This window comes from Eretmochelys imbricata, chromosome 13 (genome assembly GCF_965152235.1).
Source record: "Eretmochelys imbricata isolate rEreImb1 chromosome 13, rEreImb1.hap1, whole genome shotgun sequence".
Lineage (NCBI taxonomy): Eukaryota > Metazoa > Chordata > Testudines > Cheloniidae > Eretmochelys > Eretmochelys imbricata.
Genome location: NC_135584.1, coordinates 31575998 through 31595039, shown reverse-complemented (window position 1 = coordinate 31595039; position 19042 = coordinate 31575998). Strand labels below are relative to the sequence as shown.

The 19042-nt window shown below is 58.4% G+C and overlaps 1 protein-coding gene across 1 annotated transcript; it reads right to left on the bottom strand.

Annotated features, from left to right (window-relative positions):
* Nucleotides 1–1231: 1231 nt before the first annotated feature.
* On the bottom strand, nucleotides 1232–18571 carry LOC144273815 (uncharacterized). Its single transcript, XM_077832519.1, has 18 exons — nucleotides 18558–18571; nucleotides 16665–16723; nucleotides 16135–16227; nucleotides 15815–15942; nucleotides 15409–15552; nucleotides 15131–15205; nucleotides 14521–14691; nucleotides 13826–13922; nucleotides 13403–13623; nucleotides 12597–12750; nucleotides 10854–11062; nucleotides 10380–10497; nucleotides 9822–10024; nucleotides 3720–3837; nucleotides 3090–3259; nucleotides 2428–2525; nucleotides 2222–2318; nucleotides 1232–1261 (listed from the first exon to the last, which is right to left on the bottom strand). Exons 1-18 carry the CDS (start codon nucleotides 18569–18571, stop codon nucleotides 1232–1234), a joined length of 2199 nt encoding a protein of 732 aa, XP_077688645.1.
* Nucleotides 18572–19042: the final 471 nt, after the last annotated feature.

The following is a 19042-nucleotide window of genomic DNA, read 5'->3' as shown; positions in this document are numbered from 1 at the left end:
AACCCCTCATCCCTGGCCCCATCCCAGACCCCTCCCTCCCGTATCCCAACTCGCTGCCTCAGCCTGGAGCCCTTCCCCCCTGCAACCCCCTGAGAACGAGCGAGGGTGGGGAGAGGGAGCGACAGAGAGGGGGGAAGGGCGCCAGTGGGCGGGGCCTGGCCGAGGGGGCGGGGCACGGGTGTTCCATTTTGTGGGAGTACAAAGTTGGCAACTCTGTGTGTAAGCTGCCCCTTGGGGGGCTGTGGTGTGCTTTTCACTGCAGTGGGGCTCCATGTACACTACACGCGGTGCGCCGTGGAGACGTCGCCTCAGGGAGATGTCAGACAAGCGGGCTGATCAGAGCTCCAAGGCTGAGCGCCAAGCGGCCTTAGCAAGGCACCGGGCTTACTCAGGGGCCATGGCCCAGCTACGCCCCCAGTATGCAGAGAACAAGCAAACAGTTTCCCCAAACAACCCCCAGGCGAACTGCACACAGCGCTCCCCAGTCCTGCTCCCTCCAAGCACAGGCTGCAGCTATGCCCTTTGAAACGCCCGTTAGCTGCCGCTGTTTGCAGCAAGCACTCAACTCCTAGCTAGGAGTTGGGAGCACCCCTCTCCCCAGCCCCAGCCATCCCTGGGGCCTGGCCTTTGTACGGTGCCAAGCACTTTCCAGGACACGGACAGCTTTAGTTCCCCCTGCACCATCAGGCATCGGTCCCTCCTGACTGCTCCCCAGCTGGCATTAAGTGCTCGTGTCGGCAGCTACTGAGGAAGTTACCCCGGCCCACCGCTAAGGCAAAGCTAGGGCTGGGTGGGTACTCTGCATCCCCCCACCCCCATGGCTGGGGTCAAGCTGCAAGGGAGAGAGCTAGATGAGGAGCTCTGGACAACCCCCAGGCCTGGTACAGGGCAGCCCAAGGTAGAGGCTGCTCTGGTCAGCTCAGGGATGTTGGCTCAGCCATATGGGTGGGCTCAGAGCTGGCTTGGCTTGTTAACCCCTTGCGCAGATGGAGTCCCAAGTGTTCCAAGCCATGCGGTGCACTGAGTCAAGGTGAGATTGACCCTGCTAGCCTCTATAGCCCGATGACCCTGTTAGCTTGGGGAGATATCTGGTGGTCCTTGCCACCCCCCTCACCTTCATTAAAAAAGGTACTAGAGCCAAAGGTCTGAGGCCCAAGGAGAGTTTATTTTGTTAACAGCTTGGCGAGCTGGGAGCCAGTTGCCCAGTGCTGCCAGGCCCAAGGGCCATGAGTTAGGCCTGGAGTCTGCCATTCCCACACACCTGCAAGGAAAGAGACAGATCAAAAGTGGGGCCAGCCCTGGGGCTGCAGGGACTGCATGGGAGGAAGCAGCACAGTGATGGGCACTGCCAGGCTGGTGGGGGCCATGGGACCCACTCTCAGGGGCTCTGCCATCTGCACCCTGCCGCGGGATACTGAGCACCTGCTGGAGGTCAGGCTGTGACATGGGGCTAACTTTGTGACTGCACCTTGGAGCCCAGAGTGGGAGACTAGCACCCCCGCCTGGCAGACCTGTGCCCCAGAGGATGCTGGGAGCCCAGCCAATAGGTGTCACTCCTGACTCCTTGCAGTCAGGGAGCTGGTAGGCGTGGCTCGCGGTGACGGGGCGGAGCACGTGAAGAGTTCCAGAGCAGGGAGAAGGAAGTGGCCCGCTCTAGGGCAGGGCTAGGAGACTGGCCAGTCAACCTGCTCACACCTTGTCTGGCCTCCCCTGCTAGGCTCTCCTCCTGAGGCTTACAAGGCAAACACCAGGGCATGGAGCAGCGCGACCCTCTGTGTGCCTAACTCTCCAGGAGTCCTGCCTGAACAGGGCAGAGCTCCAGGGGAGCTCTGGAAGTGTCTACACTGCACCTGGGAGCGAGCCGCCCAGCCTGAGCGGAGACTTGCGCTAGATCCACTCACGCTAGTGTGCTAAAAACAGCCGTGTGGCCATTGCAGCTTGGACAAGAGCTCCGCTCTCACGTCACCTGACCCACTGGCTCTGAGCTCGGGGCTAGTCTCTGCCAGAGCCGCAGCGGCCACATGGCGATTTTCTAGCATGCTAGCTTGCTCCCAGCTGCAGTGCAGCAGAGGCAGATATACCCTGCCCCAGGTGTCCCCGGCTCCCTAGACTGGGAGCCACCTTCCCAGGCCACAGAGGGGTATGGGCACTGAGGAAGGCCTGCCCATTGGGTGGATGGATCCAAGCAAGTGCCTGGGGGGTGTCACTTACCTCAACCCACAGGTCGGTGGGGCACTGATGCCACATCCTCCCCCAGCTGCCGCCGGGCCGAGACCCAGAGCGTCTCTGTCAAGGGATAGCGGCAGCGCAGAGTCAGCCTGCAGAGGGATATGCTGGCTTAGCCAGGTGGGTGGGAACTTTGGAGCTCTCAAGCCAGTTGCCATCGGCTGCCAGGACACCCCTCCCAGCCCCAGAGCTGGCCCTCACCTGTACCATGAGTCCCGGGTGATGATGGGGGATGTGGCTGGGACCCCCTCAGGCATAAAGGTCACCTCATTCTCATACACCAGGTAGCCTCCTTCAAACTGTGCAGGAGAGACTGAGGGTCAGAGGGCAGACACAGCAGCAAGGAAGGCTGGGATTCCTTGGGCTTCCCCCACCCCTGGGAACTCAGCACCCAAATCCTAGTAAAATCCAGTCCACTAGAAATGCCAGCCCCATGGAGTCACAGCTTCTGGTGCGCTCCCAGGTCTACCTGCCCCCTTTGCATTAGGAGCACACACATCTCTCTGGGCAATGGGGCTTGGCTCAGCTAAGACACAGGGACTGAGGAGAGCGAATCCAGCCATCTTGGCTGGCCTCTGGCTTTGGTGGGGCTGGAGGGGAGGTCCTGCACCCCACATCACTCTGCACTCCAGATGGCTTGCTTTACAGACACCCAGCCTGCACCACCACCCTGCTGTCACCCCATGGCAAAGCCCTGCCACCATCCCAGCAAGCTCAGCATGAGACCACGGTTAAGCAAGAGTTTCAGGGCCCTACAGCATCAGACCCACCCTCCTGTCACCAGATGCTCCTCCCCAGTCTCAGCCACCAGCTGCCAGCCCTCCCCATCCCCAAGGGGAAAGTACGTCCCATGGGGGGCTCACCCGCCGTGTGGTCCCACAGGAGGACAGAGAGAAGAAGAAGAGGGCCCGCGAGGAATCGGAGGCCACTGGCCCACAGCCTGGGTCCCTCAGGTGGGTCCTGCGCGGGTCAAGTGCAGGCTTGGTGTCCAGGCTCAGCACCGTAGCCACCAAGGTGCCATTGGGCAGGCACACTGTGCCCAGGAAGGGGGGAAAGAAAGAGTCAGGATCAGGCCTAGACCCCTCTAGAGACCCCACCATCACCCCTTATTCTCCCAGCAGGAGCTACTGGGTGAGCATGAGGCTCTCAGAGCCCTCTGCTGCCCCCCAAATCCCATGCATGGGGTGGTCAGTGCAGGAGGGGTCTGTACCCTGTGACCAGTGTGGATCTCCAATCCCACATGGGGCAGCCATTCCCCACGGGGTGGGGCTGGGGGCAAGGCTGGGGTCAGGATGTGTGGCCAATGGCTGCGGAGGAGGTGGGTTAAGGAATCTCAGCCAGGCCTCACTGGCTGAGCCAGATCTAGAGGAGAAGGGATGCCCATGCCACTGATCGCTTCACCCCAGTGGAATCTACGGCCCAGAAGCACCCCCTACGCACCCCCACAGGGGACATCCCATGCTTCTGGCAGGGGTCTCCACCCAGGCACTCACCCAGCAACTGCCCAGTGGGGAAGGTGCAGACAACAGCAAAGGAAGCTAGGACTGAGTGAGTCTTGTTGTCCCGCAAGGAGAAATCCAGCCGAGCCGTCAGCCCTTGGAGGGAGATGCTCTGGGGGTATGATAGTGTGTGAGAGTGACCTGGGGACCGAGCACCAGCCAGAAGCCCTCCTCACCAGGTCCCAGCAGAGCCCTGGGGTTGGGAGAGGTCAAGCATCACTAGTGCTTGAGCTGGCTCCTGCCCCCATGCGTCCTGAGAGCAGGAGGGCAGGAGAAGACACGAGGTAGGCTGGGACCAAGGAGGCAGGCAGCCAGCCAGAACTCCAGCGAGAGCTGGATGAGCAGGTTAGCCCAGTCCCCATGGTGCCAGGCCCCCTACCTATTCTATGGGTCACCAGCCCCTTCGCCCCTGTTCTCGGAGGAGCCATGCTGTAGGCAGAGACTGGCTGCTTTGTGTGACTTGGAGTCACTCCCCACTCAGAGGAAATGAGTTTGCATGCTGGATTTTGCCCATCCTCCACGACACAGTGGGGCAGGGGCAGGTATCACTTCATGCAGCCCTCGATGCAGGGGGGCAGAAGGGTTCAAAGGCAGGTGCTAAGTGACCAAGGAGAGCTGGCGAACAGGGGAGTTTCAGAGGGAGAAAGAATACAGCTATGGCTCGGAAAGGCCGCGTCATCGGTGCCAACACTGCTCCTGTCTCCTCCACCTGTACTTGTGTCCAGACAGAGAACCCAGCAATGGGTGCCACTACCCAGGCCTTGGTGTGGATTTGCAGAGACTGTGGTCTGTCATAGAAAGCCAAGCTGGGGAGAGATGCCTCTCAAGATACAGGTTGGAGAGCTACAGGAGGAGGTGGCTAGGTTGAGAAGCATCCGTGCATACAAGGAATTCCTTGAAAACATGCATATGGAAACCTCCAACTCTGACAAAGAAATCAGCTGGAGAGGACTTCAGTAGCACCACCAGGGCAGGAGGAAACAGCTCCTTCACAGGGAGAAATCTGGCTGTTAGTTACTTCTGGCAGCAGGCAGTGCTCCACTCTGGCTCCCAATCCTGCAGCCATAGAGATGACAAACCAGTATTCTGCGCTGGCAAAAAAGGATGAGGAATCCCCCGCAACGGTGAAGGAGGCCAAGGCTGCAAGGATTGCAGCCACCACTCCCAAGAGGAATCAAAGGGTGGTGATGTTCGGTGATTGCCTTTTAAGTGGGACAGAGGCATTCATCTGCTGGCCTGACCTGGCATCTCAGGAGGTATGCTGCCTGCCAGGGGCCCGTACCTGAGACGTTATGGAGGAATTGCCAAGGCCCTCTGACTACTAACCCTGGCTGCTCATCCATGTGGGCACTAACAATACTGCCAGGTATGACCTAGAGCAGATCCAGAGTGATTACAGGGCTCTGGGAGGGAAAGTGAAGGACTTTGGGGTGCAGGTGCGGTTCTCATCTATCTTTCTGTGCAAGGGCAGGGGCCTGGGCAGAGACAGACACATTCTGAAGGGCAATACATGGCTGAGCGGACGGTGTCACCAGGAAGGCTTCGGCTTCCTCAACCATGAGATCCCGATCTCAGAAGGACTGCTGAGCACAGATGGGGTCCACCTATCCAGGAAGGGGAAGAGTATCTTCAGATACAAACTGGCTAACCTGGTAGGTGGGCTTTAAACTAGATTCGACAAGGGCAGGAGACAAAAGCCCATGGGTAAGTCCAGAACATGGAGCTATGGGTGAAGGGTTGGAATCTGGGGGAAACATGGACAATCATAGAGGAGCAAAGGACAGACAAGAAGGGATATTGAGGGGAAATCTAATGAACACCTGTGATGTCTGTATCCGAATGCAAGAAGTATGGAGAATAAACTGGAAGAACTAGAAATACTAGTGAGTACTCACAATTACAACATAACTGGCATCAGAGACTTGGTTGGATAATTCCCATGACTGGAATGCTGATATAGAAGGGTACAGCTTGTTCAGGAAGGACAGACAGAGAAAATGCGGAGGAGGTGTTGCCTTGTATATCCAAGATGTATATGTTTGCACTGAGGTTGAGATAGAAGTGGGAGGCAGACCAGATAAGTATCTGGGTAAGGATCAAAGTGGTGAAGAACAAGGGTGATGTCAGGGCAGGGGTCTACAACAGACCACCGAACCAGGACGAAGAGGTGGCTGAGGCTTTTTTTAAATAACTAACAAAATCATCCAAAACACAGGACTTGGTGGTGATGGGGGACTTCAGCTACCCAGACATCTGTTGGGAAAATAACACAGCAAGGCACAGATTATCCAAGTTTTTGGAATGCAAGGGATACAACTTTTTATTAAAGAAAGTGGAGGAAGCAACTAGGGGAGAGGCTATTCTAGATGTGATTCTGACAAGGCTGAGAATTTGAAGGTGAAAGGCAGCTTGGGTGAAAGTCATCATGAAATGACAGAGTTTATGATTCTAAGGAATGGTAGGAGAGAAAACAGCAGAATAAAGACAATGGACTTCAAGAAGGCTGACCCTGACTTCAGCAAACGCAGAGAAGTGATAGGTAAGATTCCATGGGAAGCAAGTCTAAGTCTAAGAATTCAGGAGAGTTGACACATTTTTAAAGAGACGTTATTAAGGCCAAAAGAGCAAACTATACCAGAACGTGGGAAAGATAGGAAGTATGGTAAGAAGCCACCCTGGCTTAATCAGGAGATCTTCAGTGACATGAAACTCAAAAAGAAAGTCACACATGAAGTGGATACTAGGTCAAATTACAAAGGATGAATATAAAGAACATTACAGGTATGTAGGGACAAAATTAGAAAGGTCAAGGCAAAATCTGAGATTAAACTAACTCATGATATAAATGGTAACAAGAAAGCATTTTACAAATACATGGGAAGCAAGAGGAAGACCAAGGACAGGGTAGGCTCGTTACTCAATGAGGAGGGAAAGACAATGACAGAAAAATGCAGTAATGGCTAAAATTTTCACCAAAAACGTTAGCCGTGACCAGACAACTAACATAGTGAACATCAGTGTAAATGGGGTAGGATCTGAGGCTAAAAGAGGAAAAGAACAAGTGAGAATGTCTTCAAGTCAGGAGGGCCTGATGAAACACCTCCTAGAATACTTAAGGAACTGGCTGAAGAGATCTCTGAGCAATTATCGATTATCTTGGAGAACGGGAGACATAGTTGAGGGCTGGAAAAGAGTAAATATAGTACCTAGTGTGACAAAGTTCCTGCTCTACCTTGGTGGGTCTTGCGCTTATTGGCAGATTTGCTCGCCTTGGAGCTTCACGGCAGCCCTCAGCTTGGTCGTTTTTCTGAATTCACAGTCCAGGTTGACTCCTCCTGTGTCTGACCAGGAGCTGGGAGGATTTGGGAGGAACCTGGGCCGGCCCTCTACTCCAGGTTGCAGCCCAGGGCCCTGTGGAATGCAGCTGTCTAGAGTCCCTCCTGGAACAGCTGTGCGACAGCTACAACTCCCTGGGCTACTTCCCCATGGCCTCCTCCCAACACCTTCTTTATCCTCACCATAGGACCTTCCTCCTGGTGTCTGATAATGCTTGTGCACCTCAGTCCTCCAACAGTCCGCGTTCTCACTCTCAGCTCCTAGTGCCTCTTGCTCCCAGCTCCTCGCACGCACACCACAAACTGAAGTGAGCTCCTTTTTAAAACCAGGTGCCCTGATTAGCCTTTCTTAATTGATTCTAGCAGCTTCTTGATTGGCTGCAAGTGTTCTAATCAGCCTGTCTTAATTGTCTCCAGAAGGTTCCTGATTGTTCTGGAACCTTCACTAAGTAGGAAAAGGGACCTACTTAGCCTGGGGCTAATACATCTGCCTTCTATTACTCTCCTATAGCCATCTGGCCTGACCCTGTCACACTAGCTATAAAAAGGGGAACAGGGACAACCCAGGCTTTACAGACCAGTCAGCTTTCCGCACCCAGAAAGATAATAGAGCAAATCATCAAACATTCTATTTGTAAGCACCTAGAAGATAGGAACAGTCAACACGGAATTGCCAAGAACAAATCATGTTGAACCAACCTAATGTCCTTCTTTGACAGGGTTACAAGCCTTGTGGACAGGGGGAAGCAGTAGGAAGGCTTTGGATACTGTCTCACATGACCTTCTCATAAAAAAACAAGGGAAGTATAGCCTAGACGAATCTACTGTAAAGTGGGTGCATAATTGGTTGGAAAACCATTCCCAGAGAGTAGTTATCAGTGGTTCACAGTAATGCTGGAAGGGCATAACGAGTGAGGTCCCACAGGGATCAGTTCTGGGTCCGGTTCTGTTCAATATCTTCATCAATGATTTAGATAATGGCATAGAGAGTACACTTATAAAGTTTGCGGACAATGCCAAGCTGGGAGGGGTTGCAAAGGCTTTGGAGGATAGGATTAAAATTCAAAATGATCTGGACAAACTGGAGATATGGTCTGAAGTAAATAGGATGAAATTCAATAAGGACAAATGCAAATTACTCCATTTAGGTAGGAACAATCAGTTGCACACATACAAAATGGTGAATGACTGCCTAGGAAGGAGTACTGTACTGCAGAAAGGGATCTGGGGGTTGTACTGGATCACAAATTGAAATGGGTCAACAATGTAATACGGTTACAAAAAAGCAATCATTCTGGGATGTATTAGCAGGAGTGTAGTAAGCAAGACACGACAAGTAATTCTTCCGCTCTACCCCGCGTTGATACAGTCTCAACTGGAGTATTGTGTCCAGTTCTGGGCGCCACACTTCGGAAAGATGTGGGCAAATTGGAGAGAGTCCAGAGAAGAGCAACAAAAATGATTAAAGGTCTCGAAAACATGGCTTATGAGGGAAGACTGAAAAAATTGGGTGTGTTTAGTCTGGGAAAGAGAAGACTGATGGGGACATAAGTGTCTTCAAGCACATAAAAGGTTGTTACAAGGAGGAGGGTGATAAATTGTTCTCCCTGACCACTGGGGACTGGACAAGAAGCAATGGGCTTAAATTGTAGCAAAGGAGGTTTAGGTTGGACATTAGGAAAAACTTCCTGTCGGGGTGGTTAAGCACTGGAATAAATTACCCAGGGAGGTTGTGGAAACTGGAAATTTTTAAGGGCAGGTTAGACAAACACCTGTCAGGGATGGTCTCAATAATACTTGGTTCTGTCTCAGTGCAGGAGACTGGTCTAGTGACCTATCGACATCCCTTCTAGTCCTACGTTTCTATGATTCTATGATGGCACATCAGGACACCCAGATCCCAGAGATAAGCCAGGGAATCTCTTTGTTGCTACAGCGAGGCTCTCGAGAGACAGAAGCTGCGTTGGGTGGCATGAACGGCAACAGTCACCCTTTTCTCATGTGGTTCCACCGAGGGGTAGCAGGTGGCTATTGTGCCTGTTGAAGCCAGTTCCCTCTCCCCAGCTACAAATGGGACCGGGGATAGTTTGTCAGAAGTGACAGTTTGTGGGAAAATCTGGGACAACTTGTCCCAAACATTTAAGAAATTTAAATGTTCCTGAACCAGCCCAAGTGTTTTGGTCTTTGTGATTGGTCTGGGTTAGAAATGAGGGGGCTTCACCCGTTTTCTTACTGCTTCTCCAAGACAGCAAGCGTCGGGGCTGAGAAAGTCTTTGCCCAGGTTTTGCCCTGGGTTCCCAGCTGAAAGACTGTGTCCGGAGGAGACCGGCTGGAGCTGGGGTGTCCAGGCCACAGGAAAGTTCAACAGTTTGAAAATTTCTCACAAAATGAAAGTTCCAAAAAAGTTTTGCACCAGGAAAAAATGGGTCATTTTGAATTCTAGAAAATGCTGCTGTTCCATACCCAGGATGGAGAAGTCAGGAGGAAATGACTGGCTTTGACTTTTCCCGGACAAATTCCTGAGGAACAGCTCCATCCCAGGGCAGCTGAGTTTGCAGACTGAAAGCTCGCCCATTGCAGTCTGAGCAGCTCATGTGTTCGGAGAGCAACGGGAACACGTGGCTGTCCCCAGTTGAGAGTAGGTGGCCGGCAGCCTTTTTTCTTGCTCCCTCCCAGGAGAACTGCAACCCCCACCAGAACATTTTCCATCCTCCTTCCCCACTGCTCTTGCCCCTCCCCACCCCCCAGCTCCTCCACCTACCTCATACGCCAGCCCAGCCGCCAGAAGGGGGACAGCCAGGTGGAAATGGTGACCATCATCGGAGACTCTGTAGCTGTGGGGGGCAGCCAGCTGGCTCAGGGGCCGCTCCCCAACATAGGGAATCCAGAACCGGTCCAGTGTCCCGTGGGTCATCAGCAGGGCCAGTGCCCCAGCCTCACAGGAGCCCTGGAAGCTGGGGAGCACTAGCAGGAGCAGAAGGGGTTAAATATGGGTCCAGTCACTCTGAGCAGCCCAGAGCCAAGGGCTCAGCCAGGCCCTGCACTGGGATGTGGGAAGCTGCAGACCATGGCCAGGAGGAATAGGGACACTGAACCACTGACCCCAAGAGCCACAGGACCCCCACACACACCTGCCACTCATGCCAACCCCACCCATCCCCCGACCTCCATATTTCCCCCCACTCACACCAACACCAGGCTCTGCTTGTCCGTGCAACCTCGCTGCACTCACAGCACCCCAGCCCATGCCCACACAGCTACCCACTGTCCCCCACATCACCCCCAGCCCCCCGACCAGCCAGGCCCTCCCCCAACTCACCCACATCTGGGACATCACAGGTGATGAGCCCTGCCTGGGTGAAGGCTTCGCCCGTGGGCAGCAGCCGCAGGGTGTAGTTGAGGTGCAGAGTGTAACGCCTGAGGGGGCCATGCAGGTACTGCCAGGAGGACAGACTGGGTCAGAGTGGGGCTGAGGATCTAGACAACCGCTCCTCCCCCCCCAGCCCCGCAGCTCTCCCGCAGGCAGGCTAGTGCAGCCCCCACACCATGGGGCACTGAGTGAAGTGGGCCTCCCCAGGGCACCTCTGCGCTATGCATCCTGATGACGGGGACCCTCCTCTTCTGCCCCCCTCCATGCCAGCCTCCACCCCCAAGCCAGCTGCTGCATGGGCAGGGCAGCCCCCGAGCACCAGGGTGGAGGAGAGCAGCTTATCCCACCCTCCATGTGCACAGGAGCCCACTGCCCTGGCCCCCCATGCCACCTCCTCACCACCCCATGCCCCACCACCGTTACCTGCTGTTGCACTAAGGGGTCAGCAAAGGGCACCCTCAGCCCAAAGGCCTTGGTGCCATTGGGGTTGGGGGCCTCGTGGGGGTCAAAGCCATGGTCCTCGGCCTCAGGGTGGCTGAAGGGACGTCCGCCCACCGAGACAGAGACCAGCTCCACATCGGGCAGGAAGTGCCCCAGGCGCACCTTGAAGTAACGCTGTGCTGCCACGGTGTCTGGGGGAGGAGACGGGGGTGCACCGGGTGGTGGGGTTCACTGGAACACTCCCCCAGGCAGCCAGTGCCCCAGCCCAAGCAGCCATGACCCCAGGCTGGCAACCCCATGCCCAGGGCGATGAGCCCGGCTGAGACCAGCAGCGGCTCATCCTGACATTGCCTGGTGAGCATGTGGGAATTTTTGTAATAGTTTTATGAAAACTCTGCATGCCTCAGTTTCCCCATTCACTCTGCATTGCTACCCGTCTGGGCCAGGTGCTGGAGTCACGTGGGCAGCAGGTAGGCCTGGCCAGGTTGTCATGGAGACCCATTAGCCCAGGGCTGCGTGGAGCTAAGGGACCCACAGCGTAAAGAACTCAGCTGCCCCCAGCGCATCAGACGGACAGAACGAGGGGCCTGGGCAAAGCAGGGCAGGGAGTGCTGGCCACATGGGCTTCGCTTTCCCAGACTAAGCCAGGCTCCCTCAACGCCGCATTCCAGGGGCCCAAGAAATGCTGCCTGTCAAAGGCTACGTGTGTCCCTGCATCTGTCCGGCTCTGAACGGCAGTTTGGACTCGCTAGAGAGCCGGGGCATGGAACAGCAGCACTGCAGCCAGACGGCCTGGCGCAGAGTAGCAAAGCCAGGGGCTCACTCAGCCTATGGCCCAACATGGTCAAGGGACCATGCTCCAGACCCAGTCTAAAGGCTGTAATTCCCTGTACAAAGATGGGGCTTTTCCCCCCTCTCACAAAGCCCCCTTGGTGGCCAGGGTCTAACGCAGGGTCAGTGGGGGCAGGTGGGGAGAGGAGGCCAAGATAGGGACTCTGGAGCTAAGCTCTCCCCAGAGTGGGGAGTGACAAGGGACATTTAACCCCCCATTTTAGACTAAAGTCAATCTCTAGGGCTCCCTCTCCCACCCCCCTGTAGACTAAGAAGGAGCCATCTCCATCGCCTCCTCCCCCCCACCCCCCGGCCCTCCAGCTCAGATGCCGGAGGTCTCTCTGTGCTCAGCAGCACAGGGCGTGGGGGGCAGGGAGCAAACCCCAATGGGGGATTTTGACCTTTGGGTGGTTAGAGGAGCTGAATCCAAACAATTCAAAACCAAGCAGGGGCGGGGCGGTTCCCTCTGCCCAGAGAAGTGACAAGCGTTCCCCCGCCCATCCCACACCAACCCAGCCCCTAGACCCAGTTCCCGTGTGGCAGCTCTGACTGCTGGAGCAGGGGCTGGGATGGGCAGCAGGGCAAAGGATGGTCAAGGCTCTTGTGGAAGGGGACTTCCTTTAAAGCTGGCAGCTCGCAGGGGCCTGGGAGCTCTCGCCAGGTGGGGTGAGGGGTCCCCCCATGTTAGGAGCTAAAGGGCTCTTCCGCTGCAGAGGGGGGACAATGATCTGGGTGCAGGGACAGAGACCCCGGGCCATCAGAGAGGCAGAGCTCCCCTGGGAACCTGATCTCCAGATCTCCCTTGCGCGGCCTGAACACCCCTTTTCTCATGGAATTGGGGACGTGTGCAGCAGGGCTCGGCCAGGCCACAAGGATCCCAGGAGCTGCACCTACCGTCGATGATTCGGGGCGTCTGTGGGGAGAAGGGGGTGCGGATGGGACGGTAGCTGCGGTGACGGGTCCGGTCACTTTCATCCCCTTGCCAGTGCCGGTCCAACAGCAGGTGGATGCTGTACCTGGTGCCATAGTGATTATCCACCAGGGCGCTCTGTGGGGAGAAGGGGGAGCAGTGACACCCCCATGGGGTGGCCCCTGACTCCCTCCTGGGAGGAGAGAGCTCAGCCATGGGACAACCGGGACCAGCTCTTCCATTGACCCTCCCCTGCACACACACACGCTCCGACCTGCAGCCCCACAGGGTGAGGGAATGGACCAGGGCGGGGGCACCTGCTCCAGAGCTCCGTTGCTCCAAGTTCTCAGGAGCTTTGGGGAGCCAGGGGTGCTGGGAGAAGCTGCTGCAGGGAGGGGGAGGCTGACAGCATCTCTCACCCTGGGCACAGACTGGGCGGCAGCAGCAGTTAATGGGAACAGGTCTTGGCTTGGAGATCCAGGCCAGCGTCCCACCCCAGGCCATGCTGTGACTCCTGGCGTCTATCCCGGCTAAGGGAGGGGGGCGGGGTTTAGTGGGTCAAAGCTGGGGGGGCTGGGGGCCAGGACTCCTGGGTTCTCTTGCCGTCTCTGCCTCTGCCCTGTTGAGTGACCGGGGGGCCTCACTTTCCCTCTTTGTCTAGGCAGGCTGTGAGCTCTTTGGAACAGGGACCCTTGCACCAGGGGAGTGGGAAGCATCAGTCACAGGGGTCTCAGTGCAGGACCAAGCCCAGCAGCTCTGCTGCCTCATGCCTGGGCACCTGCGCACTGACCTGCAGCAGGCCCCCGGGAGCACCGATGGGCACCACGATGTGGATGAGCTTGGAGTCTGCCAGGAAGCTGTAGCCGTTGCGTGCGACAGTGCCCACGTCGATCACACGACCATCCAGGCCCATCTGGACCTCGTCTTGGTACTGCTCTGGCCACAGCACCAGGGACGGCAGGATTCGCGGCGTCACCCAGCTCAGGCTCGTGGCATTGACCATGGGGGAATCTAGGGACAGGGGGCCATGAGCCCCACCTACTGGTCCCCTGAGCCACCCCCTCCCCCCCACAGCTCTCCCGGTGCCCCTCACTCTCGACCCACAGCCCCCTGCTAGCCAAGCTCTGGGCTCCCTCCCCCAGCTTTGCTGGTGCCCCTCACTCCCGCCCCGCAGCCCCTGCTGGCCCAGCCCTGGGCTCCCTCCAGGACTCACTGACGGGGCAGGCCACAGCTGTGTCCACCATGAGGATCATCCAGGCCTGTTTGTAGAACACTGTCGCCCTGGCCACTTCCACCTCCAGCCCCTCCACCTGTGGAGAGTGGGTCAGTGGAGGGGCAGAGAGGGGTCCTATGGCTCCATCAGGGTCCCCCCCATTCTCCCTCCCCAGCCAGCCCAGGAGTCTGACCCCTGGTATGACCGGGTTTGACTGGTCCCTGGCAGTGACCCAGGGGCACCTTGGCATGGACCACTGCTGAATCAGCACCTGACTGCTCCTTCTTCCCCACCAGGGGCTGGGCATGAGCGTACCATGTAGCCAGAGGCCACCTGGTGCCAGCAAGAGCCAGGCTCCCAGAGACTCCTGATAGCAGCCTTGTCCCCCCAGCCAGCCTCCCCACTGTGCACCTAGCTCCCACGGACCCCACTGGGCCCACAGTGCCCCCCAGCCTCCCCCCCACTCTGCACCTAGCTCCCACACCGCCCCACTGGGCCCACGGTGTCCCTCCCATCCCCCCCACTCTGCACCTAGCTCCCACACAGCCCACTGGGCCCACAGTGCCCCCCCAACCACCCCACTGTGCACCTTGCTCCCACGCACCCCACTGGGCCCCACAGTGCCCCCAACCCCGCCCCCCAGCCACACCTCACTGTGGCCACCATGCCCTGCCCTCCCCACCAGGCCCCCTCACTGAGGTGATCTCGCTCTGCGCTGTGCCGTAGGGCGTGCGGAAGAGGACACGGGTGGCCGTGGTGTTGACCCCATAGCCCATGCTGTGGGCCTGTGTGGCGGGCATGCTGAGCAAGGAGCCATTCTGGAAGTGGAAGACAACCTGCCACACCTGGTTCAGCGCCCCCTGGGCCTGCGAAGGGGAGAGACATAAGGGTGAGTCCCCCCATATGCTGGGGAGGGAGCAGGGGTCCCGGCACTGTTAGGCTATCCTCCTCCACAGATCATGGCTCTGTAGTCAGCTTAAGGGCTTCAGCCCGTCGGGACCAGCCCAGCTCACCATACCCATGGCACCAGGTTACATGGCTGGGGCAATCCGGCTGGACCCACTGGGCACTTAGATTCCACCATGCCCTGGGGAATCTGCACCTGCTGGGCAGCTGATGGGCCGATACCTGGCACAGTCCATGGCCATAGGGCGGCAGGACAGCCAAGTGCCCTGGCTTGCTGCTGCTCTGTGGGCAGGGTGTGCCAGAGACAACGCTGCTCCCTAGGTACCCATGCCAAACTTGGGGCACCGTACGGGGCTGCTAGAGGGACCATGATGCCACAGCTGCACCAAGCCCACTCACCACTGGCCAGGCAGCGATCCAGTCCTCATTCAGCACTTCCCTGGCGATGCCGGGCACAGCCCGCCGGACCGACACCTGCAACAGGACAGGGCCAGCTCAGGCTGGGAAAAGAAACCTTGCAATGGTACCCTCTGGCAGCATCACTTCATACAGGGGCCTGCGGGGAACCCCGCCCCCAGCATCGCCCCGCCCAGCAGCTCTGGAGCCTGCCCCTAGGAACCCCTACTAGGAGACAAGTCCTCCCCACCACCCCATCCCCCACCATGGCCCCCCCTCACCTCCATGTAGTTCTCCTCGCAGACAATTTCCCGGGGGCTCCAGGGGGCTCCCAGGGGGCAGTTGATGGTCATGTCATAGGGGACGCTGGGCCCCACAGCGCCTGTCACCTCCACCCGCAGCTGCAGGCTGAAATCCTGGTCAAACTAGGGTCCCCCAGGAAAAAGAGACTACAGGTTAGAGCCTGCCTAGCTCAGGGCTGCTCCGGCACTGGAGATTGGGGGCAGGGGGCACAGCGCTGGTACCCAGACATCAAGTATCAGCTGCCCAGCTTGGGCAGGACTCCTGGGTTCTCTCCCCAGTGCTGGCAGGGGAGCAGGGTTTAGTGAGTTACAGGGGTGGGGGCTGGGAGTCACACATGGGCCCCCCAGCTCCTGGAGGGCAGGCCTGGGCACCAGGGGCACTCACCGTGTTGAGGACAGAACAAGCCAGGAAGGAGACGCGGATCTGGGGGTTCCCACGGAGGTCAGTGCCTGCCATGAATCCACACTGCGAAGCCAGCTGCTGTGTCACCTCGATGTACTGCCCCGACTCGGCTGGGGGGAGAGAGCAGCTGGGACCCCACCAGTACCTGCCCCACCCCCGGCACCTTGAGCCCAGGCACCCCCCCGCCACATGACCCCTCCCCCAATGCACCATCCCAGGCCACCCCCACCCATGGGCCTGCACCTTGCCCCAGCCTCTGCTCCAAAGAGCCAGGAAGCCTCCTGTGACCCCTCCCCACTCACTGTAGACCCCATAGCGCCAGCGGCTCTGCCCCACGAACGCCTTGTCCAGCCAGATCCAGAAGTAACGGCCCCGGCACTCAGTGCGAGCAGCTCCTGGGGGGATTGGCAGTGTTACTGGGGCAGCACCCAACCCCCCTCAGCACCATGCCTGGCCAGGGGATTCCAGAGCGCCAGAGGCCTAGTCCCCTCAGTGTGGCAGGTGGGGGACCCCGGCTCCCCTCTCTGGGCTACTGCTCCAGGTCAGGGGCCAGCTGTGCTCACAGCAGGGGCTGCCCCATCCTGCCAGCCCCAGCCTCCCACCTCTGCCACCAGCCCCACCTGTGTTGTTCTGCCCACCCCATCTCCTATCCTGCCCCCAGTCACAGCTGGCCCCAGGGGCTCCCCAGTTCTCCCCTCCCCCCGGGCCCTGGGGTAGTCATCAGAGTCTCTGTCCCTGCACCCCAAACAGGGCTTAGTCATTTTAAGCCCCCCGAGTCCCAGGATTCCCTCCCTCTGCACCCCAGCAGGCACCATCCCCCCAGAAGACTCACCATCGGGAAAGGACACGGAGCCCACGTGCCAGGGCACCACCACCCAGAGCAGTCCCAGCCTGCAAAGAGGAACGGGGCAGGTCACACACAATACAGGGGCTGCCCTCCTCTGGGTCCCTCCTGGGTTCTAGCCCCAGTTATGATCAGGGAGGGGGTCTAGTGGGTTAGTGCAGGAGGCCTGGGGCAAAAGGCAGCCTCCCCCATATGGCAGGCACCCCGCCATGCACACAGACCCTTCCCCGCAGAGGCTATTTGGGCACAGATGGATTTTGCCCTCCACCCCAAGATGCTCACACAGGACAAGGGCTTCCCACTGGAGACTGGAGAGGATAGGTCATGCACCAGCCTGGGGCACAGGGTCAAACCTAGCTGACACAGGTGCCCCATGTGACCATGACCAAGTCCCTTAGCCTGTGCCTCATTCCCCCCCTTGCCGCCGGTACCAGAGGGATCAATACTCTCTGGCAAGGACTATTCCAGCTGGCCAGAGGATGGGGATGGGGTAGCACCCAACACAGACTGGGGCCTGTATGTTTGTAACTTAGGGGTGCTTTTGGCCCCAACGCACTAGGCACAGGTTTGGGACTGGGGGATGCCAGGCTGGATACCCACGGTCCAGATGGACAAATGGCCGTGCCCCAGAAGAGGCAGTTATGGGAGCTTGCGCTGTGCCCTGGCCATTCTCCATCTCACCTGCCCTGGCTCTGGGGCTGCGGGATGGTAGGTCAGACCCCCGGTGAGATCAGAACCCAGTCCTGCCATGCACCAATCTCGCCGTGACCAATCCCAGCCCTGCCCCACCCCGGGCCTTGACCAATCCCAGCCCTTCCCCATCCTGCCATGTACCAACTTTCCCCAGGCCCTGACCAGTCGCAGCCCTATCTCCCCCACCCCCCCCACCCCACACACTCCACAGTGCCAGGCGCTACACAGACTAGTTCCTGCCACAGCAGCTAAGACAGGGCTTGGACACCCACCCCCTTGCTCTCAATGGACCCTCTGACCTGGGCTGCAGGAGACTCGCCACCAGCAGTGCAGGGACTATGACACTGTGATGAGCCAGACATTCTCCCCTCACCCAACTGTGCAGGGGGGGGGGGTGGCACCTCCCCTGGCTCTGCTCCTTCCGTGCCCATGCAGGGCTGCCAGCACTGGGAATCCCTGGGTTGCTGGTAGAACTGAGCTAGGAGCTGCCTTGACAGCAGCGCTGTCCCAATCTGGCCTTTGAGCGAAGAGAACCCCCCCCCACAGCCCAGAGACGGGGGGCCCAGGGTACTCACAGATACTGCCCCCACAGCCCAGAGACAGGGGGGGGCAGCGTACTCACAGATACTGCCCCCACAGCCCAGAGATAGGGGGCCCAGCGTACTCACAGATATTGCCCCCCACAGCTCAGAGACGGGGGGCCCAGTGTATTCACAGATACTGCCCCCCACAGCCCAGAGACGGGGGGCCCAGGGTACTCACAAATACTGCCCCCCCAGCCCAGAGATAGGGGGCCCAGCGTACTCACAGATATTGCCCCCCCACAGCCCAGAGACGGGGGGGCCCAGCGTCCTTACAGATATTGTTCCCCCAACCACAGCCCAGAGATGGGGGGCCCAGCATCTTTACAGATACTGTTCCCCCAACCACAGCCCAGAGATGGGGGGCCCAGCATCTTTACAGATACTGTTCCCCCAACCACAGCCCAGAGATGAGGGGGCCAGTGTACTTACAGATACTGACCCCCCCAACCACAGCTGGCCAGAGACGGGGGGGCCCAGCGTACTTACAGACACCCAACTCTCCATCTCCAGTCCCCCCAGCTTTACCGCCAGCCAGGATTTCCCGCCCCAGCCCTGCACCCACCACGCCATTGCTGGGACAGGCCCCAGGGAGGCCCCCACTCACCTCATGAGGAGCATGGTGGGCATGCCAGGTCCTGGGGCACTGGGCAGCTCAGTGCCCCACGGCACAACCTTGCACACAGTGCAGCAGGTGCTGCTGTGGGAGGCAGGCGATACAGCCCTGGCAGCTGATTTGCTGGGCTGGGTGGAGACAGGCTGGGAACGGGGCGAGAGTGCAGTTCTGTGGCCTTGGAGAAGAGATAAGGCAGGGGGCTGAGCTGCCCTGGGGTGGGGGAGTCGGGACTCCTGGATTCTGTCCCTGGCTCGGGGGCTAATCGCTTAGAGCAGAGGGTCTGGGAGGCAGAGCGCCTAGAGGCTAGTGCCAGCTATGCCCCTGCCCTGCTGGCCTGGCCTTGGGAGTCCCTTCCCCTGCTGTACCACTGCGGTGGCAGGCAGGAGGCATGGAGGGGCACCAAACAGCTGATTGGTGGGTGGCTGGTGGATGTTGAGCACCCACAATTTTTTTCCGTGGGTGCTCCAGCCCCAGAG